We start from the raw sequence: 27,178 nt of genomic DNA, 5'->3' as shown, positions 1-27,178 counted from the left end.
AGGGCAGAGGCCAGGCTAGAAGGCCCACATGCCACACTCATCACAGAAGGATGTTAGATGCATGCATATTTGCAATAAGAAAATTTCGGAGACCATTTCTATGCCCATCAGCAGGGATGAGCACACCACATCCATCCCTTAGTGGCATCTGTGAAGCCCCATGAGGATTAAAGAGGCTCTTTCTATATTATCTATAATAATAAAAGCATAATATGCTAATTAGATCAGAAGTCCTTCCGGATAACCTTCCGGATGAAGCTGGGACTGCAAGGGAAGCCTGGGTCCCGGGTGCCTGCTGGTGGCTGGAGGGTAGCTCGGGTCCCGGGTGCCAGAGGGAAGCCAGAGCCAACAGCCGGGGGAAGGAAGGCCTACTCTTGCAAGAATTCCATGCTTTGGGCCTCTAGTTAGACCATAATTTCCAAACTATTTTTATAGTGTAAAAAGCAAGGTAAGAACAGTGTTTTGTAGGCTACCAGCTGTGGAAGTGGGGCTGAAGTATATGAGATAGGTGCACACATATTTCTGGAAAATCCTCAAGTTGTTTCTGGGAGAGGAACTGGGGGCCTGGGGGCGAGGCTGGAAGAAGAACCTTGTGTCAGAATACTCTCTGGCTCATTTGCATTGGGTGCCATGTGCAAATTCACATTTTTAAGGTCCTCACCCTCCATTGGCTCAGAGGTACACATGCCACCCAGGCTGCTCTTCTATGGGGTCAGCTCCCTCCCCCTAGGATGTTAAAAGCTGGGCAGGCAACATGTGGAAGTAATGATGAGCTTTTCTAACAGGACAGAACTGCATGGTCTACATTAGAACAGGCCACACAGGTGCCCTGAGAAAGATGGTGGCAATGGACTCTGGGTGGGAGGTTTCAGACATGACCTGCAGCCAACTTGGCTCCAGCATTTTGTGGTTGTTGTTAATCCTCATCTGAGGACATTTTTTCCTTTGATTTTTAGAGAGAGTGGAAGGGAAGGAGGGAAAGAAAGAAAGAGGGAAAAAACATCCATATGAGAGAGACCCATTGAGTGGTGGGCTCCCGTAAGCACCCGAACCGGGGCCAGGAATGGAACCTGCAACCCTTGTATGTGCCCTTAACCAAGAATTGAATCCGAGACCCTATAGTGCTCTAACCACTGAAAACACTGGCCGGGGCCTGGGCTCTACTCTGAAAAATCATTTCCAAAATGTGACCTCAGAACCCGGAGGATGGCAAACTAACACCTCAATGTCAACCCAAGGGCATTGAACATTTATTACTACATAGATACAAGAGAGCACCACATTTTTTTCTTTAAATACACTTTATTGATTTTTTGCAGAGTGGAAGGGAGAGGGATAGGGAGTCAGAAACATTGATCAGCTGCCTCCTGCTACTGGGGATGTACCCACAACCAAGTTACATGCCCTTGACCGGAATCAAACCTGGAACCCTTCAGTCTGCAGGCAGACACTCTATCCACTGAGCCAAACCGGTGAGGGCAAGAGCACCACATTTTTAACAAGGAAGAAGGGTCTGTAACTGGTTTCCTTTCTCGGTGTCACCACTGCAAAAATGATACCTGCGGAGGAGAACATGTTCAGCGTGAGGCTTGGCAGTTTGTGGAAATGTCACCTCAGGTGAGTACACAGCGTTTACCCAAACCCTGGAGTTCAGACCTTTTTGAGTGAAAGGCTCAGCTAAAATCAGGCGGAGTCCAGGTGGTTCTTACTAAGCAAAACCCTGTGAAGAACTCCCTTTCCTCCTGTGGCCTTTTAACAAGCTGAAAGTGAATCAGCTGTGTCAACCACAGATTTTCAAAACCTGTGGCTTTGGGTGGGCCTGGCAATGATTTTGGGGACTGGGGTGCCCCCACCTGCCAAGAGGGGACTTTCCCTAGAGTTCAGAACCTGGGGGGTTCTTCATACATTGCTTCTGGGAATGGAAAACGTGGCAGCCACATTGGAAAACAGTCTGGAAGTTCTTCTAAAGGTTAAACATAGTAGTTACCACATAACCTAGCAATTCTGCTCCTAGGTATGTACCCAAGAGAAATGAAAACATATGTCCACACAAAAACTTGTGCATAAATGTTCACAGCAGCATTATTCATAATAGCCCCAAAGTGGTAACACCCATGGTGTCCATCAACTGCTAAATGGATAAATAAAAGGTGGTATATCCATATAAGAGAATATTATTTGGCATTAAAAAGGAATAAAGTACTGATACATGTTACAACATGGATGAACCTTGAACACATTATGCTATTTTTTAAAAAGCAAGTCACAAAGGACCATATATCTATTGTATGACTCCATTTATATGTAATGTCCAGAATAGGAACATCTATCCAAACAGAAATCAGGTTGCCATGGGCTGGAGAAGAGGGGTGGGAGTTTATGGGATGACGGCTGATAGGTGTGGGTTTTTTAGGGAAGGGTGATGAAATGTTCTAAAATTGACCTTGGAAATGATTCCACAACTCTGCACATATACTAAAAATCACTGAAGTATATACTTGAAATGGGTGAACACAGGCTATGAAAATTATATCTCCATAGAGATGTTGGGGGGGAAAGACCATGGAGGGAGGTCACTCCTGAAGAGGGTGAAGCCCGCCCAGTTGGGGCAACAACCCACCATGAGATGCAGGACACCTGGCCGCCTCCTTTCCTGTGGGCGTCTTTGCTCAAGACGAGCCTCCCTCAGGGTTCAGCTTCAGAATGTGGCTGGATTGTAGGTCAGAGGACTGGGGTCCAAGTCCTGGTCGTGCCTCAGGCTCAAGTTCTGCTCTTGAATAGACAAAGTACTGGCACAGCCCCAGTGACCTCTGACCCTTCCAGCACCACGCCCAGGAATCAGGCCTATGACCATGTACTGTCAGCACAGCTAAGTCATGCAGCTCAGCAAGGTCTTCGTATGTGTTTTTGAAAATAGTTTGCAAATACTCTTCCCTGTCGCTTTCCTGGGTGGCCATAGACATGTTATGTGACTCTGGGAACCCCACTCTTCTCATCTTAACATGAGAGCAGTTGAACGGTGATCGAGTTTCCTTCAGACGTTGACATCTGTTGTTCTGTATCATCCTCATTTAAGGTCGCCTTTTTTCTTGCCATATGGTAAACACTGTTATGTTCTCTCCTTACTCTCACCAAGTAAGATTCCATCCTCTCAGCAAGAGAAGAGCTTGCCACTGGGAGCTAGATCCTCACACAGTCTGTATTCCTCTCAGGCCTCAGTCTCCCAACAAAACAATTTGTATGAATAAATGCACCCAACGGAAATAAACCCGAGATTTCCTACAGCTACTGCCCGGGTGCTTTCCTACTTGTTTGAGATAAAACAGAGTTTCCTATTTGCCTGTTTCTCCAACCTATGCCTCACAATTGATGTCTTGCTCTGGCCAAGTTGAATTTGGCTTAAGGAAAACGATGATTGATTTTTCCAAGTAAATTAGATGAATAGATGGAAAAATGCAGAGTTGAGAGGAATAGTTGGGTAGATGAATGGAGGCATGGATAAGTGGATAGGTCAGTGGTTAAATGGATGGAGAGAAAGGGATGAAGGAATGGGTGGGTAGAAGGATATGTAGGTGGATTTGTGGGTGTTGGAATGTTTGCATGTATGTTTGCAGAGATAGAGTGATAAGGAAATACAGAAACAAGACTTAGGTGCAATGAATGATACTCACTCAGTCCCATTTTTTCCACTTTGCACTGTGATATTTGAAGCCCCCAGTGTGTACCGGAATATATTTAGCCAACGTTTTTTCCAGAGAAACGTAACATTCTGGATTTTTCCAACGTTAATGTCCACATCAATGTCACGCACATGTTTTGCATCAGGTTTGAGGGATCCTCTGCAAACATAGACATGAAGTATTCTATCAGCTTATAGATGAATACTAGGGTGTGAGCAACCTGTTGTTATTCTAAACAATGGCTGTTGCTGTTGGCTTTCTGCAATTCCGTTGAATGCCTCCATACACACCCAGGGATGTTAAAACACAAAGGTATCTGTGAAGAACACACCTTTAGAATAATACTGGACTCTAGATTTCCACTGTCTTGATAGCTATCTAGAAGGAAGTCAACTACTTGGGGAGGCATATTGACTCTTTCATTTCACTGCAGGACACGTTATCTTTGTTTAAAGATGCATGTGCTTTAGCCGGGGTCATCTGTGGGCATCTCATATGTAGCATAGCAAGTAGTCAAAGAACTTTAACTTAACATAAAAATTATTATGCAAACTTAGTGCAAAAACAATCTAATTGTACAGCACCGTTATCCAACGCATTTTTACCAAGCGCTTCATATATCCACAAAACCTAGGTACTGAGGCTACCATATCGACAGGAAGCTAGCTTCAGGCTTCAGGTGGAACACAGTCCAAGTGGGGGATGGAGTGTGTGTGGGATGGGAAGGAGTTGCCATATAAATGTGCCTTGTCTAAGGAGAACATGATATTCATAAAAATTAAGTCAGGCCTGGCTGTTGTGGCTCAGTGGTAGAGTGTGGAGGCATGAACTTTGAGATCACAGTTCAATTCCTGGTCAGGGCACATGCCCAAGTTGTGGGTTTGATCCCCAGTAGGGGGTGTGCAGAAGGCAGCTGATCAACGATTCCCTCTCATCATTGATGATTCTCTCTTTTCCTCTCCCTTCCTTTCTCTGAAATAAAATTCAAAAAAATTAAAAAAACAACAACAGCAACCCACAACTTCAGCAGGAAAGAAGCAGTGATTGGCAATCCAGAAGGAGTCAGCCTTTAATATCGCGAGTGCTTCCTCTCTGGCCTCCCTCTTCTCCTATGGGGTGATTGAATTAGATGCTAAGAGACATTCTTAGACTCTGACATTCTAGGATTCAAAGGTTCTGTATGGCTAGATGTATGTAGAAGTTTACACCCAATCTTGTATTAATAATCTATTAGGGAACGTATGGTCATTTCGCTTTACTATCAGACTTACTTGAAAATTTCATATTGCTCTGAGTTTCCATTGCTTCCATATAAACCAACCCCGAAGGACCCACTCATTTCCTTTTTTCCAGCGAGTGTGACTGATACCCTGTATCTCCAACCTGTGCAAGAAAAGATACTATCAGTTCAATGAACTCATCTTGTTGGAAAAAAAATGACCCATGGGAACTTCCTTGTTCCAAGCTCTGAATCCCCCATGAGTGGGAGGTAGCGTTGAATATAACGAATGGTTTCCTTCAATGCAGTTGGGGTCCCAGGAATTCTGATGCTAGGTGGGGGTGAGAGATTCACGTGGAAGTAAATATTGCAGCTCAGCATAACCTCTTCCCAACCCAGCCAGGTATGTGTTCAATGGATGGAGGGCAGCTGGTTACTATACCCAGGTACCCAGGTGCCACCACGGACTGTATCAGAAAGACTACTGGGGCCGAAACCAGTTTGGCTCAGTGGATAGAGCGTCGGCCTGCAGACTGAAAGGTCCCAGGTTCGATTCCGGTCAAGGGCATGTACCTGGGTTGCAGGCACATCCCCAGCAGGAGATGTGCAGGATGCAGCTGATCGATGTTTCTCTCTCATCCATGTTTCTAACTCTCTATCTCTCTCCCTTCCTCTCTGTAAAAAATCAATAAAATATATTTTAAAAAAATTTAAAAAAAGAAAAAGAAAAGAAAGACCACTGGGAGAGGGAGACCTCTGAGCTCCAACATTTCGATAAATCACTTACTGTTGCCTTCTTTGTTTTTATTTTTGTTATTTTCCCATGCCATGGACATATTCTCAGTGGAAAAAAAACACAGATAATTTTTTAAAATGAGTAAACCCTTCCTCAGCGCTCTGTCCACCTGCCCTCCATCTCAGCGTCTCCCCAGTCTGGTTGTAGACTTAACCAAGCCCGGCGGGGTGATTTGCTGCCCGGGGACAATGGGCATTGTCGGGAGATGTTCTTCATTGTCACACCCAGGAAACGGGGTGGGTGGGTGCAGGGCTACTGGCTTCTCGCTGGTAGAGGCCACGGATTTGCTAAACATACTGCAATGCACAGGACAGCGCCCCAGTAACAAGTGATCCAGTCCTGGATTCCAGTAGAGCTGAGGTTGGGATACCCTGACCTAGAGCTCTCTCTGTGAGCATTTACACACACACAAATGACTGTATAAAAAGTTAGGCTTTTGCCTGTATGGTATGGCTCAATTGGTCAGTGTTGACCCATGAATCAGGAGGTCATGGTTTGATTCCTGGTCATGGCACAAGCCTGAGTTTCAGGCTTGATCCCCAGTAGGGGGTGTGCCTATCAATGATTCGCTCTCATCATTGATGTTTCTATATTTTCCTCTCTCTCCCTTCCTCTTTGAAATCCCTAAAAATATATAGGCTTTCCCCCCTTCTGTAAAGAGTATGCACTGCTCTTCTCTATTCTCTCCATTCATCCCCATGCCAGACTGACTCACCGCCCTTCTCTGTCCTGTCCTGTGATCCATAAGGTCGGCCCCACCAGGGATCCTTGCTGCTGGCTTTCCCTTGGGTTCAGCCCATCAGAGGCTTGCAAGGAGGCCAGCAGCAGGAGGAGGGAGATGGAGATGCTTGCTCCCCTGCAGCCTCCTTGCTCTAGTACCAGGTTCTGGCAGTAGCTGCCTTCACTCCATTCCTGGAGCCCCGCAGCCACTAGATTCTGGGCGCCTCAGCATCCCTTGTTTGTTCTTTCAACCCTGTCCACTCCTCCGAAAGCGGGCCCTCCAGTGAGGTCTCCTCATTGAACCACTAGAATGAGCTCTGTCTTCTGCAGAGACCCTGACTGGAACAGGATATATTCCGTGATGGTTTGCACTTTGCCTTTTTACTTAATATGCCTTAGAGGTTTTCTAGATCCTTCCTTGAATGGTTGCATACAGCATGTGGTTGTTTAACAAGTGGTGGATATTTAGTTTTCTCCCCACGTTCTTTTGTATTAAAATCAGGGCTGCGGTGAACACCCTTGAATACCTTCTCCCGCACACATGCAACTGTTTCCCTAAGGTGCATTCTGACTTAAAGGAATATGCTTGTAAGAGTTTATAGATACCCCTAACTGTTATTGTGTATGCTAGGTGTCCTATTACATGAAATACTGTGTGTAAACAGTGTTCTGTGAAGTGCTGCATGAATGTTTTTCAATGTAAAACTCCCTGGGAAAATACATGCTCTTCTGTTTAGCCATCATGTAATATTAATTATATCAAACAAATCTTGATGCTTTTTCTATCTTCTTTTTAAGTGAGAAGCTGGGCAAAATAACAGAAAAAAGCACAGCTTGCTCACGTGTGTGTAAACAGGGGGACTAGCATGGTGGGTAATCACGGGGTGCCTTTGCCCCATCTTGCCTTCTTCTGTTAATGGACCCGTCCTTCCTGCCACAGGGTGGGGTGGACATGTGACCAGCCTGGGCCATTCACGGTCGACCTACTCCGCTGGTCAGGATTATTGGTTAAAGGGGTGAATGTGAGAGGCAAGACAAATGCCATTCTACCGTCCTTCCATCATCATTTAAGCTGGCTGGTGTTGAGTTTCTATCCATTGCTACCAAGGGTCCTAACTAACAAGGTTGATACACCTTTTGAAATCATTTGCAGCTTTTAAATGGGTACAATGGAAACTTACTAGTAAAGTTACCACTCTCTCCTGTGTTCAGGAAAAACGTTTGCCCCACGGCGCTGGTGTTCCCCTGAAATTGGTCAGCATAGTGCCCCATTTTGGGGCATCCTGTGACTGGACAAGGAAAACAGCCATTCTAGTGGAAAAACAGAAATTTGTCTGTGAGTGGTAGGCCTTTCACTCATTCACTCACTCAATGATCAATTCATCTTATTAGCCATCCATCCATCCATCCCTCCCTCCCTCCTTCAATCATCCAGTCATTCATCTAATCATCTTTCTATTTATCTGTCCATCTACCCTCCATCCATTCATTAATGCATCCGTCTCACCTATGCCGTCCAGGCATCCTTTGAGAATTTTTCAGAATGAAAAGTTGGGGATCTAGGGCAGGCCCCCCCCCCCCCCCGGGGTCAGGTCTGGGCCATCTGCCGCCTGCTCACCCAGCTCCCCGGAGGACGAAGGCTCTGCGAGGCTCAGCGTGACCAGCTCCTTCTCTTACTCGTCCTGGAGTTACATCTCTGCTCTGTTCCCAGCCACAGGGACAGAACCAACAACCACACAGCCACCCCGCCCTCCCCAGGCCCCTTGGGAGACCCACCTCCTGAAACTCCTCGTAGGAGGCACACGGGTAGCCCAGGAAGCCGTCGGAGTAGAGGATGCTGCTGGAGTAGTACTTGTAGCTCCTCAGGTGATTGCAGGCCACAAGGTCTCGGGTTCCTGAGGGAGCAAAAGCCACAGGAGCTCACAGGACACTCTCACTTTTGAAGCTTGAAAGTTCTGATCTGAATAAGGAGTCACCTCTTCATTTCATAGAGGTGAGTCAGCACTCCCGAATGCCTCGGTCCCAATTCCAAGTTCCTGTCATTGACTTTGACATACTTTGGGGCAAATAGTTACTGATCAACATTTACAGCACATAGAGGTGGTATCTGGGGGTTTCTTTAGTCATGGGGTTTGGCTCTGGTCGCTTTCTTCTGCCTCCCATGTGCCCATGTGCTGAGCAGGACCTACTCAGGGCTAGGCATGTGCTGGGGAGGGACGAGTTCTAACAAGGACTGTGTCCAATCCTCCAGGGGCCAAGCATCAGACAGAAGTGAAGGATGAGGGCTGGGGGCCTTGGGGAGAGTGAGAAAAATATACACAGAAAGGAGAGACAGAGAGAGGTGGCGGGAAGAGAGAGAGGGAGAGAGAAGAGGCAATAGCTTTCCAAGGGAATCTTACACTGTCACCCAGTTGTTGAATGTTAAGGCCCAGATTGCTTGGTCTTCTGATTTTTTATGAGAAGCCTGCATGGTGACTTTGACATGACAATGTTCCATGCTTACATGACAGCAGTGCATTCCCCCTTTAAAACCGGTCCCTGTGAAGGCCGACCACTGGCTGCTGTGGGCAGGGCTGGGCCAGAGGTCCCCAGTTTGAGATCCAGGGACCATACATACCTGGCCTGTACCAGGAATGCAGCTTTTCTGTGCCCATGGCCCCAGGCTGAGAAATTCCTCCTCCTTGGAAAGCCTGAGGTCAAAGCAGTGGAGACCATGGTACCCTGGGCCCTAGGCCACTGTGTCACTGCATTTTATCTATCACCCTTTTCTTCAAACCCAAGTCCTCTTATTTAAAAAAAAATTTTTTTCTGGTTTTGTTTTGTTGTTTTTTATTTTTTATTTCTCCAGCTCCTTGGTACAAAACCTCCCATGGCGTGATGCACAGTGATCCCAGACATACCTGGGGACCACTTCTGGGAGGTCTGGGGTCCTCTTTGTGCTGGTGGATTAGCTCTGCCTGCCCCAGAGCCCAGTGACTCCTGCACCAGCACTGATTACCAGACAACACAACCTGTTTCTAACTTAATTGTTTCTTTCACCCAGAATTGCTGGCCTGGGATCCATAATAGAGGGGCAAGTGGATTTAATTGTTCCTCCGGCCCAGCGCCTGGGTGACTGGGAGCCCACACAATAGACGCACATCCTGTGGGCTTGTTCACTGTGAATTGCCTCTTTAATTAAAGCTGGGCTCCTTGCTATTATGTGGGCCCTGCTGGTGGCTTCTGGGAGGAGCAGCCTCATGTGACTCAGTGTTCTCTCAGCTGGGTCTTCCCTGGGTTACCTGGTGCTGGGCAGAGCGCTCAAAGGCTCCATTGGCTGACGGTGGATGTGGGCTACTGCTTTATCCACTCCGTTCGTTCACATTAAGCACATGGACTAGTCAATGCCACAGAAGGCCTCTCTGCTCAGTGGAGTGGGCTGTACTGAGCGCCTGCTCTGGGCCAGGCCCTGAGCAGGGTACTGGGGTGTCTGGGATGCCCGGGAAACTCCCAGCGGAGACAAATAAACACTAAAATGAAATGATGGCAGACTCAAAGCCTCCCTGTGCAGGGGGGAGATGAAGCCTGGTCTCCAGGGAGAGGCAACAGGAGAAGAGCAGAGGCCACACAAGGACAGGTAATGGAGGTGGCGCTGTAAGTCACCTAATCATAGGGGGACTGAGCCTGTTTCTCACGTATATGCAGACCTCATGCGGACGGAAAAGGGGCCATATACTAAACCTGAGAAACTCAGGGGAGGCCGCATGGTGACATTACAAACTCAGAGGCCGAAAGTAACCATGTGGGGTGGGCTGAACATAAAAATTCCTAATTAAAAGCTGGTCATGGAGGGTAGTCCTGTCCCAAGCCTATAGCTTCCGTGACAAAGGTCAATACATATATATATTTTTTAATACTCACCCAAGGATATGTTTATTGATTTTAGAGAGAGAGGACGGGAGAGAGAGAAACATCAGTTTTACCCCAAATGCTCCTTGACCAGAAATCAAACCCAAAACCTTTTTGGTACACAGGACCAAGCTTCAACCTACTGAGCCATCCAGCCAGAGAGACAAGGAACCTTTACCTTAAGTGAAACTGTTTTCGTTTTGCATCTAAGGAAACGCACCTTTTAAATATCAGAGTAATCTTTTCCAGATCCTTCAGGGCACCCCCTTATAATAGCACCAGACCCCAGAACTCCTCACTGTGACCTTGTTCCTCAATACCACCTCTATGTGCTGTCCATGTTGATCACTAGCTATCTATCCTGTTCCCACCAATGTAAAAGAATAAGCCTGTATTTTACTGTTTATCCAATTGCAGAGATTTCCAGTTTTACTTTCCTCCCCGTCCCTAATCTACCACCCATGGATTTCATGGAACCCCTATGTCTCCTCTTTTTATTTTAATGTATAAAATAAGCCGCAAAACTGCCGTTCTCCGGAGCATGTTCTCAGTCCGTTGAGATTTTGCTTTCCAGCAATTGTCGTCAGTTTGGCTCCAATAAACTCATAAAAATTCTCTACAGGTTTGGAATTTCTGACACTGACACGCACAAGCCTCATCCCCCCTAGACCTCCAGGCTCCACCCGCTCCATGCACATGTTCCCCAAACCTACAGAGCGTGTCCCCACTCGGTCCTTTTACCAGCTCAGTCCCTTTCCCATCCTAGCACCTGCCCACAGCTAAGGTCAAGAATGTCAAAGCCCTCCAAGTCTTTGTGGGAGCCCTTCAAGGAGCAAGCAGCAAGCAGCTGGGGTGGGGGTGGGCACAGCTAGAACTGGTATTTGCCAACGTGCCCGTCCAGCTCAGGCCTCAGCATCCTCATGAGGGGGGACCACACAGGCTGTGGACTCAAGGGTCCCAGGTTTGATTGGATATGAGGTTGGGACTTTGCAGCCAGAAACTGAACTTTAATATAAGGTGGCCTTGGGCAAGTTTGATAACTGTTCAGACCCAGTTTCTTCAGCTGTAAACTGGGGATAAGCAGAGTAATTCCCTCATGGCGCTGTGACAATGCCTGGGACAGAATGAGCCAGACATGGAGGCAAATTCAGTGCTACCAGGGCCCGGCCATGCATCCTGCCTTCTCCCCCAAAACAGCACTGTCGTCTTGCTTTGCTAATGCACTTACCTTCCCAGAAATCATTCTTATCAACAATGGAAGAAAGGATAGTTTTCCCACATCCGGGCATTTGCTCTCCTCCATTTGGATAGAAATCCAGATGGCCCACCTTCTGGCTCATTCCAAAACCTGAAATATCAGAAGCATTGGTGAGCAGGGAGGGAAGGGGTCCCGAGGCCAGGTCATGGCCCCAGAGAGCATCCGACTCCTTCCGACAAGAATGAGAGTCTTCTTGGCGAACTGTTCCCTCAGCACAGCCACCCCCACCAGACTTTGCAGAACGCTGTCCAAGATGAGCCCGTAGCAAGACAAGGAAGGAGGAGCGAACAGAGGCAGGGCGCATGCCTACATGTGTATTTGCATGTGTGTCTGTCTGTTCTGGGGAGGCTGTGAACAATACTGATATAACCTGATACCATTATGCATCATAGACACCTATCAGGACTGGGGCAATTCCCATTCCTTTACTCATTCTGAAATTTTGATTTCTATGTTAGAAGGTTATATTGAGATCTTATTGTTGTATTGAGAGCCCAGCATAATGGCTGGATGCTTTGGCTTTTTAAGCACACAGACCCGTGATCACATCCGTGTCCTATTTACACACCCCATGATCTCAGGCACTTACTAAAGTTTTTCAAGCCTCTGTGTCCTCAGCTATGAAACAGTAATAATAATGCCCACTTTCTAGGGTTGTTACCATGATTAACAAGCGAGTATGTACAAAATGTTCAATGCAGTCCATGGTAACCATCACTATTATTAAAAACATACCCTACCCTAGCCAGTTTGGCTCAGTGGATAGAGTGTTTGCCTGTGAACTGAAGGGTTCCGGGTTTGACTCCGGTCAAGGGCACATGCCCAGGTTGTGGGCTCGATCCCCAGTGGGGGGCATGCAGGAGGCAGCTGATCAATAATTCTCTCTGATCTTTGATGTTTCTATCTCCCTCTTACTTTCTCTCTGAAATCAATAAAAATATATTTTAAAAAAATAAATAAAAACATACCCTTTGTTGGCATGTTTCACGAAGGGTTACATAAGAAAACATTGAAAAAAGAACATTGAGTTTAGGTAATATTAACTTTTTACATAATATTATTTATTTTAAATTTTCATTTCCTTAAACTAACAACAACTCACCCATTTTATTTTAGAAGCATTAAATAAAGGAATATAATTTGTTTCCAACAACACAAACCAGAACTAAAGTTTCCACAAAAGAAGTAAGCAAAATATTCAAACATTAACATTGCATTTTGCAAGTATAGGTCATGCATCCTATATAATAAATGAGAAACATGCAAATTAGTTCTCCCTCCACTATGCTCAAGCCACACCTACCAGCCAATCGGAATGATATGCAAATTAACCCCACAAAGATAGCAGCAGCTACTGAGCTGGAGGCTTGGGTTGCCCCCAGTGACCAACGAAGGAAGCCAAGCTTCCTGCCTGCTCTGGCTTTCACTAAAGGAGTGGCTGGGGGCCTGGCTCCCCAGGAGCTGGGCAGGAACTACACAGCCAGGAGCAGAGGACCAGGCATCTGGGAGCGGGGAGCAGGGAGCTGGGGAGCCAGGAGCAGGGCAGGAACTACGCAGCTGGGAGCTGGGCACCGGGCTGCTGGGAGCAGGGGGGAACTTCCTAAGGCAGGCGCCAGGCAGCCGGTAGGCAGGGTGGGAACGCCATGGCCATGCGGCAGAAGGACCCGCCCATAGCCGCTTGCTCATTCACTTACTCGCTCATTCATTCACTCATTCACTTACTCACACATTTATTCACTCACTTACTCACTCGGAAAACACTCCCAGGCCCCTGGCACCAGGCCAGGCACTGAAGTTGAAACAGGATAAGACACAGCTATGTCCTCAAGATGTTAGTAATTCAGTAGGGTGAAGCAGGCACATGAACGAGGCAGTTGTACGCACACATGAACTGTACTGGGTTTGGTGAGGGCTGTAACTAACAGCGTCTTTGTTATCTTGATAAAATGGGGCCTCGAGAGCCAGGCAGCTCCAAGCCTGTAGGCCTGTGCCTAGGCCCAGAGTGGCCAGGGTCCTGGAACATGACAGAGGGTGCAGGTCGAGCTGACGGATCTGTCTCCTCCCCGACCCCATGTGCATGAATTTAGTGCGCTGGGCCCCTAGTCCTACATAATAAAACCCTAATATGCAAATAGACTGAACAGCCGAAAAAACGGTGGCTATGATGCGCACTGACCACCAGGGGGCATACGCTCAATGCAGGAGCTGCCCCCTGGTGGTCAGTGTGCTCCCATGGGGGAAGCACCACTCAGCCAGAAGCAGGGCTCACAGCTGCAGAATGTGCGGGAGCCTCTCCTGCCTCCAAGGGAGACAGTGCTAGGAGCAGGGAGCCTGGCTTCTGGCTGGTGAGCACAGCAGTGGTGGCAGAAGCCTCTCCCGCCTCAGCAGCAGCAATAAGGACCCTCAACCCCTCCCCTAACCCCCCCTCCGGCCCCACTAGTGCAGGAATGGATAGTGGGGCTAGGGAAGGTCACAGGGTTGAGGACTGAGCAACAGCCTTCCATAGACTACACCACTGTGTGTGTCTGACCTGCCTGGGGCTACAGGCTGATACCACTGGTGCTGGGCTGGCTGTTTATTTGTAGCTGGCACCCACTTTGACTGGTTGGCATCCAAGCTATTACTGTAGTTAACCACGTTGAATACCACCCCTGGGCCTACTCTTACCAGTTACAGCCCTGGTCACCAAGAGGTGGAGTGAGGCACTCACCTAGGTTAGGGACTGTGGGGGAGGTGTCTGTGTGAATCACATCCACAAACATGGCGTCCGACGGGTCCAGCCGCACCTCCTCGGGCGTGCCCTGGAAGCCTGGTTCTGCGGGATCCAGTCCTGAAAGCGGGAGGTGGACAGTGACAAACCAGGTTCCAACCCCTGGACCCACAGAATCCATGCGGCTTTCTGCCTGAAGCAGGGGCTGGCCCAGCTCATCTTCAAAGAGAAGCAGAGGGTGGGAGGAGCGTGGCCCACAGACTCAGTGACCTATATTCTAGCCCAGGTTCTGCTCAAGGTCAAAGGCATGTCTTCCCTGAGCCTCAGTTTCCTCATCTGGAAAGTGGGAATAACAGCAACCTACCTTATGGGGCTATTGTGAAAGCCCCACGCAAAGGTATGAGAAAGAACTTTGCAGTCTGAAAAAGTCTCCGAAAACATAATCTATGAATCCCCCTTCCTTCCCCCAGTGCCCAGCACACAGCCCTGGGCAAAGGAGACAGCATCACACTGTGTGCACAGGGACAGACACACGGACTCAGCGGTGTCTGTGTCTGTGTCTTGTGTGCCTTCATTTGCCTAGTGATTCATTCATTCATTCTTATTATCTACCACGTGCTTCCTGTGACAGGTCTCAGCTACTTTCATTTTCTGCCTGTAGCTGGCACTGCCACAACAATTAATATTTGTGGAACTGATGAATTCGTATTAAAAAACCATTTCACTGTTCAAAAATCTGCCGGACTGTAGCAATAATAATCCTGAAGTCATGAGTTGAATGTGCTAGTTATATATTTCTTTTTTAATAAACGTGTTTTTATTTACAATCATATATTTTTTGTAATTCACATGAAAATATATGGCAATTTATTTTTAAAATTAAGTCTGGCAGGACTTAAAAGCAGTGTGCCCGGCTGACCAGTGGGGGCGCCATTGGCAATGAGAAGTGCCTGTCTCTGGGCTTCCATTGCCCTACAGGCCCATCCTTGTCACCCCACCCCAGCCCCGCACCCCTTACCTGTGATCCTGCCCACGGAGCCCCCCAGCCTCCTGCCCGCCTCGCCAGCCGCGTGTGCACCCAGGCTGTGGCCGATGATGTGCACTTTCTCCAAGCTGTAGCCCATCTTGGTCTGTGGAAGGATGGAGTGTCAGGGCCCCCAGGCCTGAGTGGGGATGCCCTGGTTCTCAGAAGGGGATGGGGACAGGTCTCCAAAGGAAAGACCTGGCTCCTGGACCACCTAGGACAGTGTGACCCAATCCTGGGCTGGGCCAACGCAGTCTCCAGAGTCCCCCGTTTCGAAGTGCAGGCTGGGCAAGGGGAGTGTGGGGAGGGGGGGTGAGATGAAAGGGGGGTAGGGGTGAGGGGGGGAGAGGGAGGTAACAGTGTGGAGTAGTGGCCTCTGTGTCCACTGCATGGGGCCTGGGGAGCCTGGCCAGGTGCTGCCTGCTCCATCCATACCCAGCCCATCCTCCGTACCTCCTGCAGGGCCTGGGCCTGCCTGGAGAGCCTGGGTAGTGGGCCCAGCTCTGGGTGCTCAGGAATAGACCTTCCAGAAGGCGGTAAGGGGCGTTCCCCTTTCTGAGTAAGAAGACCTATCTTCTGGGCTGACCATTCCCAGAACAGCCTCCAAGGACGGCTTATTTCAAATGGGGAAACTGAGGCCCAGAGTGGTTCCTTTGCCCCAGGCGCCACTGGGGATCTTCAGGACACTCCAGGAGGGGAAGGCTGCAGTTGCATTTCAGGAAATGTCCCTCTGTGTGTCCAGGCTTCCAGGCCCAGCCCCTGTACACCAGTCCCCTGACTGCCTCTGGGCACACGGGGTCTGCCTACCCCCTCGGGTGCCTCCCCACAGGATGGGGCTCAGGAGGATTTACCGACAGCCCTTGTATTAAGAACGCTGTCTCAGCTCCCACGACTCGAATGTTGTGGACGGCTTGGTTGTACCCTGTCCTGGACCCACGCATCCAGTCCACGCAGATGCAGTTCACCTTCTCCACCTTAAACATATTCTAGGGGAGAAAAAACAAGAGGGAGAATCCAATGTATTAACAGGCACAGGCTGAACACTCCAGAGACAGGAATTCACAGCCACCAAGCATCTCATCTGTGTCAGAGTTTTCATATTCCTGCCACTTGTCATAATCCTCACCACTTCACCAGGAACTCCGTACCTGATCCCCACTTAACAGGTGTGCACACTGAGGCCTGGAATGGAGTAAGTGACTGGCTGAAGGTCTCCCAGATGGTTATTGACACAGCCAGGCACAAAAAGGATCACTTACTACATCAGGGCTTAGCCAACTGTTATGGGAGGGCCAGATCCACCTGCTCATATAAATCAAGTTTTATTGGGAAAAGCCACACCCCTTTGTTTACATATTCTCTCCCCCCTGCTTTGGAGCAACAACAGGGATGAGTGGAAACCATATGACCTGCAAATGCTAAACTATTTACTACCCAGTCCTTTACAGGAAGTTGGCTGCCACTTGTACTAAGTTTGCTGCCACTGTACTGGGTGCTGAAGCCACGGGAAGGCTGCTCTTATGTTCCCAACAATGCATAGGGGGAGCTAGAAGGTATTAACAGACAGGATGACATGTAGATGGAGGGAGCTACACCTCTGCCCACATGTGCATCTTTTATATTATGTGGTGTGGCCGCCGTGTGCTGCCCAAGCTCAGACTGGTCCCGTGATGGGACCAAGTAACTGTCAGAAAGAGCCACTGCAGAGCCTGTGTTCATTGGAGGATGGCCTGGACTACCCCGGGTAGTGAGGCAGGGAGGAGTGGCCAGGGCCTGGGGATGGACATGTCCCCCTGACTCTCCCAGCTCCACGTTCACATGGCGTCCTTCTGGGACTTGGGGACACGTGTGAACGCCCAAACCTCCAGAGGAGCAGCACACCCTTGGGAAGAAGCTGCCCGAGGTCTCCCCAGTGCAGACTAAGTAGAAAGCCATGCCCGTGGGCACCTCTAAAGACTAAAGCTACAGACACAAGGTTGTGGTATTTTATAGACAGGAGACCTGGCTTTGCATTCCCACCTCTGGATTCAAGCCTGGGGAAGGGTTGAACTTTTCCTGCCTTAATTTCCTCATCTATAAAATGGGAACAATATCTCTACCTTCCTCACAACATTGCTTGGGGGGTGGGGGGGTCAAATGAGACAAAGACTGTGAAATAATGATCACAGTGTCAGGCTCAGAGGAAGTGCTCAGAAAATGGATGTTATGAATAATGATTCATCTCTAACATTCCTGATGCCTTCAGAACTGCGCCACCCAATACTGTGGCCACTGGCCCCGGGTGGCTATTTACAATGAATGAAAGTCCATTCAATTTAAAATCAAGTCTTTGGTCACACTCCCCGCATTTCAGGTGCTGGGTGAGCGCAGGGGAGCAGTGGCTCCTGGTTGGGACATGACGCCATGGAGCCTTTCCGCCCTCACAGAGAGCTCTGGGGGACAGCAGGGTTTAGGGGCCACGTTTACGTGGGTTTCTAATGTCACACGGGGCTGTACATAAACCACCCGAGACCAATGCCAGGGAATTTGCTGACGCCTCTGCTTCTGGGGTGTTTTGATTGGGCTCTGGGTCTCTTTGGTCTCCAGAGGAGAGGACGGGCTAGAGGTCTGTGGGTTGGGAGAACTTGACAGTGGACGTTCCGGAGGACCCAGGGTTTCCTTGGAGATTTGAGGATGTCGCATCTATCCTGGATGGTCTGTGTTCCCAGTCTCGGGGGCAGTGACCTGGAAAGGATTTGAAGCTGGGTGCCGGGTGCTGGTCTCAGCGGGGAGTGGCCGGGGGCAGGGCCCTACCTGGCACATGTCCGTCAGCCATCTCTCCTCCCCCTTGTCTATGAAGCCGTGGATGATGAAGCGCGTCTTGCGGTCCAGATGGAAGTTTGAAGCCTTCACGGTCGCCAGGTCAGTGGAGTTAATCCGCTGGTTAAAGTGAAAAGGTGAATTGAGGTGTTGTCCTTTCCAAGCCAATGGCCTATGAGAGCCAGATCCAGGGAGACTGGATCACGGGATCAGCTCCCACGAAGTTGGGTGGGGCTAGAACAGGAGTTCCTGACCTGGGGTTTGAGGACAGTATTCAGAAGGTCCACATTCATGGACTTCCTAGCATTTCTGTTAATTATGAAATTGGGCAACAAGCTACCATCATGGGAACAGCACTGTCACCAATGGGAGTCACAGGTATTTTCCTGTCACAGGACAGTAGTCGCAGACGTCTTAAAAATCAGTTATTCTCATTACTATTTATTAGTGGCCAAAGTTAGATAAACCCGTGAATCTTGATATTTAGTGAGATAATAATAAAGCAGCATATATATGACTGTGACATGTATTTATCATTTCAAATGTTCTCATAACTGTTTTTCAATATAATTGGTTTCCTTTGGGATCCAATGTGTTTTATTTCGCATTTAAATACATCATCCTGAGAAGGGACCCCTCAGCTTCCCCAAATGGTGGAAGATGTTTCTAGAACAGAAAGAGCGAAAGACCCCAGGCCAGAAGCACCAAAATGAGGGGAGATGCGTCTCAGTGCAGCCATGAGGCTTGTAGCACTTAAGAACAGACACCTACATACCAGGGGCCCCTTCACCAGCCCCCTGGGCACCACGCCTGAGAAATGATCAGAAATAAAAACAGCCCATCCCCCAGTCCAACTAGGCTCCAGGCTGGGGGCTCTAAGGTGGGAGTTTGTCAACTACAATCCGAGGGCAGCCAGCCTCAGGGATCGATTGCCAGTCATGAGCTCTCCAAACTGTCAGGGTGGCGCTGTGAGCAGCTGAGCTCTGAGCACATTCTTCCTGGTCACTTGTAAGCACCTGGAAGAGCCTGTCCTGCCTCCACCCGCAGGCCTTCTGGGGACTGGAGGTCACTCCTAAGGCCCTTTTTTAGTTTGTGGTTAGATGGCCCCTCCCACTCTGGCCAGAGTGTCTCAGTGGTTAGAGCATTGGCCCATGCACGGAAGGGTCACAGGTTTGATTCCTGGTCAAAGGCTTGCACCTGGGTTGTAGGTTTGATCCCAAGCCCCAGTTGGGGCTCATATGGAAGGCAGCCATTCAATGTGTCTCTCTCACATCAATGTATCAATGTTTCTCTCTCTCTCTCTCTCTCTCACCCCTTCCATCCCTCCCTTCCCGTCTCTAAAAAGCAATGGAAAAAATATCCTCTGGTGAAGACTAAAACCACAACAACAATTTCCCTCTCCCGCACCTGTCTTCTGGCTCATCAGGAAGGACTGACACCCCCACCCTCATTCCCTGAGCGGCTTCTCTCCTCCCACCCCCAGTGCAGGAGAAGATGGACACACCAGGCCTGGATTCCCCATAAATGCTGCTCCTACCCGCTTCCTCCCAGGATCGGGGGTCAGTGCCAGGAAGGCCTGTGCACAGTGTGTGGAATGTGGGCGTTTCTGGGCCCGGCACCCACAGACCTCATCAGGGGTTCCCGATCCTGAGAGCTAAGGTGGCTGCCAGTGGAGAGGGAGCATCGCCCCGACTGCCCCACGGCCCTGCCTTTCCCTTAGACAACCGCGTGCAGACGCCAGTGTGGCCGCCCCACTCCACCCGCCCTGCAGTCCCACCAGGCCCCTCTTACTTGGAAATTGTTGGGATTCTCATTTGTGTAGAGAAGAAACCGGGTGTCCACGTCCTTGGGGGACCAGGGAAATAGCTTCAGGGGTCGCTCTGAGATCCCCGTCCACGGCTTTTCATCTGAGAAGCAGCCGAAAGGTTGATAGCAGACCTCCTCTCCTGGGGCAGAAAGAGCAGCACACAGGACACTGTGAGTTCAGAAAAGGAGCGACCTCGCCTCAGCTACACAGGAGGCATTTCAGGGTGCAGCCCGGGCTGGCAAGGCCAATGCTGGGCTCCACCTGCTGTCAATGCTCCCCAAATTCCACGGAGACAAGGATCACCTGTTCACACTCCTAGTGCCTCTCTGGGAGATTCTGATTCACAGGGAGGGAGCGGGGCACCGGGAACTGCTTGTTTCATGCTGATTTCACCCTGATCATCAGGCCAGAGTGGGATTGGCTGAGCTTCCTGGTAACCTTCTGCCTTAAAATTACCTCTTCCGGGAGAGCCCCAGACGGCCCTTTACATGCCATCACCCGGCATCAGGTGTGATAGCGCCTGCGATTCTGTAGCTCAGAGATGCTGCTGGATGGATCCTGACGCTGGCGCCACACCCAGCACAGCAGCCGATCCTGGGTGCGGTCCAATCCCCTTGTCTTCATGTCACCCCTTGACGCACATTGTCCCCCAATTATTCTCTGTAATTTCAGGTTTTCCCTGTTGTTCTCACAAAAGGTACATTTCTTAAGGCCAGGGATGACTGGGTTTTGCATCACTCTGTATACAGTAGGGGCTCAATACATGCAACCGATGATCCAAATAACCACGTCCACAGCTGAGAGTCCTTCCTCTAGTCTACAGCACAAGCATTTTCACAGAGAGTGCCCACTAAGGGCGCATGCTCAAATCCAGAGGATTTCAATGGCTCTTCTCCCTTTAGGCTTCCTCAACTCTGAAGCTTATGGTGCCAGAGGTTTGCCATTCACTCAAACACTGACAACAATGATCAGTTTTTAGCACCTGAAGCAAGAGTAGACTGTTCACTCTGTGCCGGATACCACACTAGCGCTTCACCAGCATTATTCCCTTTAAGCCTCAAAATAGCCCATGAGTAAGGAATTACTTCCATTTTACAGATGGGAAAACCAAGGCACAGAGAGACAAAGTAAGCTGCCCAAGGTCACAGCCAATGGTGGAGACAGGATTTGAACTGGGGGAGTTTAATTGGGAATGAAGGTAGGCACTGAGGAGATAGAAAGACACATCAGGCACAAACCCTGCCTTGAATGAGAGGTAATCTAACAGGGAAGGAATCATGATGACCTTGACTTCTTTCCAGGAAGCGGCACCAGTCCAAGAAGAAGGGCTGCTGAGACTAAAGCAAGTCTTGCTTCAGGTGGTAAATGCAGGAGCTTGAAGGACAGGGTCAGGCACCTGGGCTGTGAGGTGGATAGTGAGTGGGAGGTGCGGGTGAGGGTGGTGGGATTTGTGCTCCATGAAGGTGTTTTTGGGAACCCAGTGTGGGTGGCTCAGAGGCAGGAGAGCCTGGGAGAGGTGGGGGTTGGAGTGGGACAGTACAGGGGTGGTGGGTCTGAGAAGAAACAGGCATTCTAGTCTTGGGTGACAGTGGAAATGAAGGGAAGGATGGAGAGACGGGGTAGGGAGTGGGGCCTGAGCCTGGACAAGTGAGTCTGAGGTGTGGTGGGAGGCCCTGGTGGAGCTGCCTGGAAATTGGAAGGGAGACAGTGGGGCTGGGAGAACAGAGGCTGGGCAAAGGGGAAGCCACAGGAAAAGGGCGAGGAGAGCGCCTGGACTGACCTCTGTGGGACGCCCACATTTAGGGCAGGAGGAGGCAGCGGAGGAGCAAAGGAGACCAAGAGGGGCCAGAAAGGCCCGAGGAGCACCCAGTCCCGGGGGGGCTCTGCTCTCCAGAGTCAGGTCCTGGTGCATGGCCAGGATGGAAAGGAGGCCAAGAGTGGGCTGGGCGAGGTGAGGAGGAAAGGAGGACTCGTGGTGCAGAAGGAAGCCCAGCAGAATGGAGGCCGGAGGAAAGACTCAGATTGGAGCTGGAGAGACAGAGGTGGCAACAGAGAGGAGTGATGGGGAGGGAGGGACAGGAGGGGGCACTCCTGTCGCAGGCCCGGCAGGACAGTTCTCCACGGGACACATCCATGTAGCTTAGGCTGCAGACACACAGTTGTTCTCGCAAGGGACTGAGGGACTTGGGGGCCTGTGGAGAGCACCCTCCCTGAACTCTGCTGCCCAACAGCCTACCACTTGGGTCACCCCATCACAGCCAGTTGCTGGAGGAAAAGGGCGGGTGGGTCCCCAGGGTCATCTGTGTCCAAGATGTTGCCCTGTGTTTGCTACAGCGTCAACACTCCCCCAATGGTGGCAATTGTTGTTTTTGTTGAAATAATGATAACGCTGTTCATTATGATGATAATGATGAGGAGGTCTCTAGCTGCCCCTCCCAGAGGCCAGACCAGACATGGTCCCTTCCTCCCCACGAGGATGGGACAGCACCCTCACCTCTGACGGTGGCCAGCAGGAGGAGGCCGACGATCCAGGAGGGCAGCATCTACATGGATGAAAACAGACAGTGGGGACCATCGCCCAACCCAGACAGGGCAGGGGGCCTGGAGCCCAGGGAAGCCTGGTGCCTGGGCCCCATCGGGCTGTCCCTCCAGGTAGCGACAGTGAGGCTGAGGCCCCCCCACACAGGGAGAGGGCAGTACCTCTGTGGAACCCGGATGCAGGATCCTCCCAGCCCAGTGTCTGCTCCTCTGGGCCATGTCCCTCTGGATACCCAACCCTGCCAAGCGCCCTACCCGGGCAGAGCCATGACTTACTGTGAGACACCTGTGCTCCACTCAGCCCCCAGGTGGCCGTGGCCTTTTATAACCAGGCTTTGTCCTTTGGACTCTTTAGAGGAAAGGACCGGAAGATGGGTAAGTGTCCTTTGCACCGAGATTATCATAAACACATACAGTCAGCTCAGCGGGGAGCAGTGCTATTTAAAGTGAGATCAGAGGGGCAACAACAGACTTTGGGGACAGATGTTATATTGGAAACCAGCGAGCTGAACAGAGGACAATTTAATCAATCAGTCAAAATGGGAGTCTTCATTACACCGGCGGTTTCAGATGAGTTATCTCCAGAGTCTGAGCAAACTAATATGGAGGAAGCTTTCCCTTTATACCTTCTCTGTTCCTTTGTCCCCTAAATATGGGGTTTCTGGACCTTTTGCCAGCTTTATAAAGAGCCCTATGTAGTGGGAGATATTTTGCAGGAAGCTCATAGCCTTGAGCACAGTACCATTTAGATAACTCAAACACACCTGGCCTGGCAGTAACCAGGGATGGCAGCAGAGTGGCTTGCAAGGCCAGGTAATTGAGCTTCTTTTCCGTATTATTTGAGCAAGTGTGTTTACAGAACGCAGAATAGCAGAGTGAATACATAGAACAAAGGACCATCTATGTTTAGTGGACAATTTCAAATAGCAGTTTTTGCAACATCGAGGTACGGGAGCAAGATGGAGTGCCTGTGCTTCCCAGGAAAGATCACCATTAATCTGAATCTACAGGTTCAGCTGCCAAAAGATTGTGTTTCCAAGGTGAGAAGAGGGAACACCAGCCTCCTGTTAAGAATCCCTTCGGAAACAGGAGCCCAAGCCCGTCTTAGTGCCTGTAGGTTTTGGCAGGAATGGGGTCTGCAGGTTTGTTCTTCCTAGAAGGCATCTGGGTAAGAGGACACGCGTCTCCTCTTCTCCGGAGTTGGGCTGGGTGGAGATCCGCCGCCAAAGGACCTGGACAGAGAACAAAGGCAACCCTTCGTTGAGCAAGAAAGAGTCAAACAAACTCTGTTTAAAAAGATAGCTCTGTTTGGAAATCACATAGTCTATTTCCAAATAATTTCTGAGCTGTGTGGACAGTACTTTGACCTGTAGATAAGAAGGTTGAGGTGGCCCAGCCTGCCTCTTGCAGGATCAGGGATCAAGCCCCCAACCCGGACATGTGCCCTGACCTGGAATTGAACTGTGACCTCCTGGTTCATAGGTCCATGCTCAACCACTGAGCCACACTGGCCAGGCAGATTTTCTCTCTGTTGCTCGCCGAATTCCAGGAGCACTGGCCGGGCTGGCCTTGTGTAAAGTTTTTGAAAGTGCCCACCCCAGGGTCTTAGCATATTGTTTCCTCTTCCCAACACATACCACCCCCACTCTCTTCTGACCTAAGTCAAAGTGTCCCCCTCCTCCAAGAAGCCTTCCTCACTGCCCAGAGTGGGGCCAGGTCTTCCTTTACATTCTAATCATGTCCCATTGTCCTTCCATGGAACATATCCTAGCTGGTAATCATATTTCAGTGCCTGTTTGTTTAGACCTTGCCTTGATGGGAGGGTCGTTGTGTGGATGGTCATTTCTGTGTGGTTAGAGCCTAGCACAGCCCCTGGCAGGTACCTTGATCCCCATTGGATCAGGCATTGCCAGAGTAAAGGATGGGATCTTGCAAGGTAATGACTCATGGGTTGGTGAGCTGGGTAACTTCTAGATCTTTTCTGCCTCCCCCTCCCTTTTCTGTGGCCAGAAGGATGCTTCTGTGACCTCCCTTGGCCTTGCCCTTGGCTCTCTGCTTGGGTTCAGCCATTGCAAGGCGCCTCAGGGAGATCAGAGTGGAGGAGGAAGGGTTAGAGTATTTCTACCCAGGCTCCCTCCCACCTGTGCTGGCATTGGGCAAGATTGCACTTCTGTCCTGAGGACTGCAGCTCCTCTCAAGCAGCTCCCTCCCATGGCTCCAGCTCCTTCCATGTTCTTATGACAGCTCCCTCCCTCCCTCCGGGCTTCAGGCCAGCAGGATGTCAGAGCTTCCAGCTGCTGCTGAGTCCTGTACACCCTTGTAACTAGTCCCTTTGATATGCCCTTTGAGTGGGCCATCTCTTTGCCTCTGAAGCCCCTCACAGGTGCAGCTGGCCACTGGACAGCCTCCCCCCCCCCCCGAGGGAGGATGTGGTTCAGAGGCCTGGGGTCCCTCTGGGGGATTAGCTTGGCTCTGGGCACCTTCCTTTCCTCACTCCATAATGAGGATGACAGTCCTTATCAGGGAAGATTCAGAATTGTGTAGTTGTTGGGCTACCCGTTTTGCAGCCCACACTAGTAGCAGCCAACCTATTCTGTGGTCTGGTTGTAGTTTTTGCCCAAGAATTAGTACATTATCTTCAAATAGTCAATGGGTCCCATCACCCATGCCCTCCTGGTTCCCGCCACAGATTAGTCCAGGAATCAGGGAACTGCTCACCTGAGTGGTATTTCATCTGTTCAACAGCCACCAGGTCCTGCTGGGGTCCTCCCAGGGCAGGGATGTTCACCAGGCTCCCTGGACCCCTGTGTTCCCTGGTTGGAAACCAGGAGTCATATCTCCGATGAGAAAAAAAGAACTTTGATGAGAAAAAGAAGTTATATCTTTGTTTTCACTGAGTGAAACTTGAAATTAAGGGGACCCAATACCAAAGCGGCTCCTCGAAACTGCCCGCATGCCATCTTCATCTACGGGATCACATCATGCATCAAAAATTAAGCTCCCACTAATTCATCTGATACCAATCTTTACAAAATGGCTCCTGGCCCTGCTTTCTAAATCAGGGATTGAAACGTTTTTCTGCAAAGGGCCAGTTACTAGATAGTTTAGGATTCGTGGGCCAGAGGGTCTCTGTGGCAATTCTGCTGTGTTAGCAGGAAAGTAGTTCCAGACAATATGGAAATTAGCGAGGGTGGCTGTGTTCCAATAAAGCTTTATTTACAGACATTGAAAGTTTAATTTCATGTCATTTTCATGTATCACAAAGTATTTTTTTAAAAATATATTTTATTGATTTTTTACAGAGAGGAAGGGAGAGAGATAGAGAGTTAGAAACATCGATGAGAGAGAAACATGGATCAGCTGCCTCCTGCACACCCCCTACTGGGGATGTGCCCGCAACCCAGGTACATGCCCTTGACCGGAATCGAACCCGGGACCCTTCAGTCCGCAAGCCGACGCTCTATCCACTGAGCCAAACCGGTTTCGGCACAAAGTATTTTTTGAATTAAAAAAAAAAAAAACAGTTAAAAATGTGAAGACCATTATTCACTGTAGGACTGTGCCCTACCTCACCAGCCCCTGCTCCAACCATGAGTTAACCCACGGGGATGGTAGTAAGTGACTCATTTTACAAACAAAACGGGTCAAGCAGGTGCCCCCTTGAAAGAGACCCCTTTGGGGGGTGTGGGAGACAGAACCCCACTATGCCCAGGACACAGAGCCATTAGCCCAAACCCACTGGTGAGAGAGAGGGCCCGGGTGAGGTGGAGCGTGGATTAGCCGGGGAAAAGCCTGCGCTCACTGGAGAGCACAGGAGAGATGACAGCTTGGCAGAGGCCTCTCAGACCCGAGTCAGCAACAGTCTAATTTAGATGGAAACGGATGCATAGAAACGCAATGTGGGAACGTGCGAATGAGGCTCTCGTCCTTCAGTTGTGAGCCCGTAACGAGAGCTTTACCAAGTTCATTCCCTGGGCTTGCAAATAAAGCTGCTTTTGGAAATTTGATTTTGTTGTTTTGCAGATTGTTTTAGCTTTGTGAATAGCGCAAGCTCCATTCCTGATCGTCCTCAAACAAAAACGGAGCATTAAAGTGTTTAAGGTTCAATCAAAGGCACCATATTAAAATCACAGAAAAATCTGTTTGATTTTTATTTTGAACGTGATTTGTTACAAACAGCGTTCTAATAGATAACACTGATGACATGGTAGCAGATGTAATTTCTATATAGGAGCTCTACGTCTTTGTCAGAGTCATCATTAAGGAATTTGACACGTATGCAGGAGAACAATAAACGTCAACTGAAATATACACCAGCTACGTATAGATCAGTGATGGCGAACCTATGACACGCGTCTTAGAGGTGACACGCGAACTCATTTTGGGTGACATGCACAGACAGAGACAAAAAATTTGCATAATTCAAATATTTGCCTCTCACAACGGCCAGAGTTGGGCATCACCCGAGTAATATTCTTACTCACGTTACTCATGATCAATAATGCAATTCTAAAACCGGATGTAAACATGTCCGTCGGTGTTGCGTAGCAAAGACACATAGTGAAAACATCCAAGATACATTGTTCCAATATTGACATTAATATAAAAAGGTTAAGAATTCCACTATAAAGAGATTAATCTTTACCCATGGCTTTTTATTTTTACTCGAGTGACAAAATGCCCAGTTCTGGAAACGGCCTCGTTCTTGTCAACATGATCCTCGGGAAGCTTCCCGCGCG

General features: G+C 49.5%; 1 protein-coding gene across 2 annotated transcripts; it reads right to left on the bottom strand.

Moving 5' to 3' along the window:
- Positions 1-1,288: 1,288 nt before the first annotated feature.
- Positions 1,289-22,858, bottom strand: LOC132214375 (pancreatic lipase-related protein 2-like). Of its 2 annotated transcripts, none has more exons than XM_059661546.1 (13): positions 22,716-22,858; positions 22,396-22,444; positions 19,886-20,040; positions 18,089-18,214; positions 16,147-16,281; positions 15,290-15,401; positions 14,272-14,391; positions 11,532-11,651; positions 8,192-8,310; positions 7,597-7,726; positions 4,952-5,063; positions 3,672-3,839; positions 1,289-1,559 (listed from the first exon to the last, which is right to left on the bottom strand). In XM_059661546.1, exons 2-13 carry the CDS (start codon positions 22,442-22,444, stop codon positions 1,496-1,498), a joined length of 1,410 nt encoding a protein of 469 aa, XP_059517529.1. In that variant the 5' UTR covers positions 22,716-22,858; the 3' UTR covers positions 1,289-1,495. The 2 variants fall into 2 exon arrangements, with proteins under 2 accessions (XP_059517529.1, XP_059517528.1); XM_059661545.1 differs by lacking the exon at positions 22,716-22,858 and adding an exon at positions 22,602-22,685.
- Positions 22,859-27,178: the final 4,320 nt, after the last annotated feature.

This window comes from Myotis daubentonii, chromosome 13 (genome assembly GCF_963259705.1).
Source record: "Myotis daubentonii chromosome 13, mMyoDau2.1, whole genome shotgun sequence".
In the NCBI taxonomy this organism is placed as follows: Eukaryota; Metazoa; Chordata; class Mammalia; order Chiroptera; family Vespertilionidae; genus Myotis; species Myotis daubentonii.
Note: the sequence above shows the minus strand (reverse complement) of the source record. Positions and strands in the feature narration are given on the sequence as shown.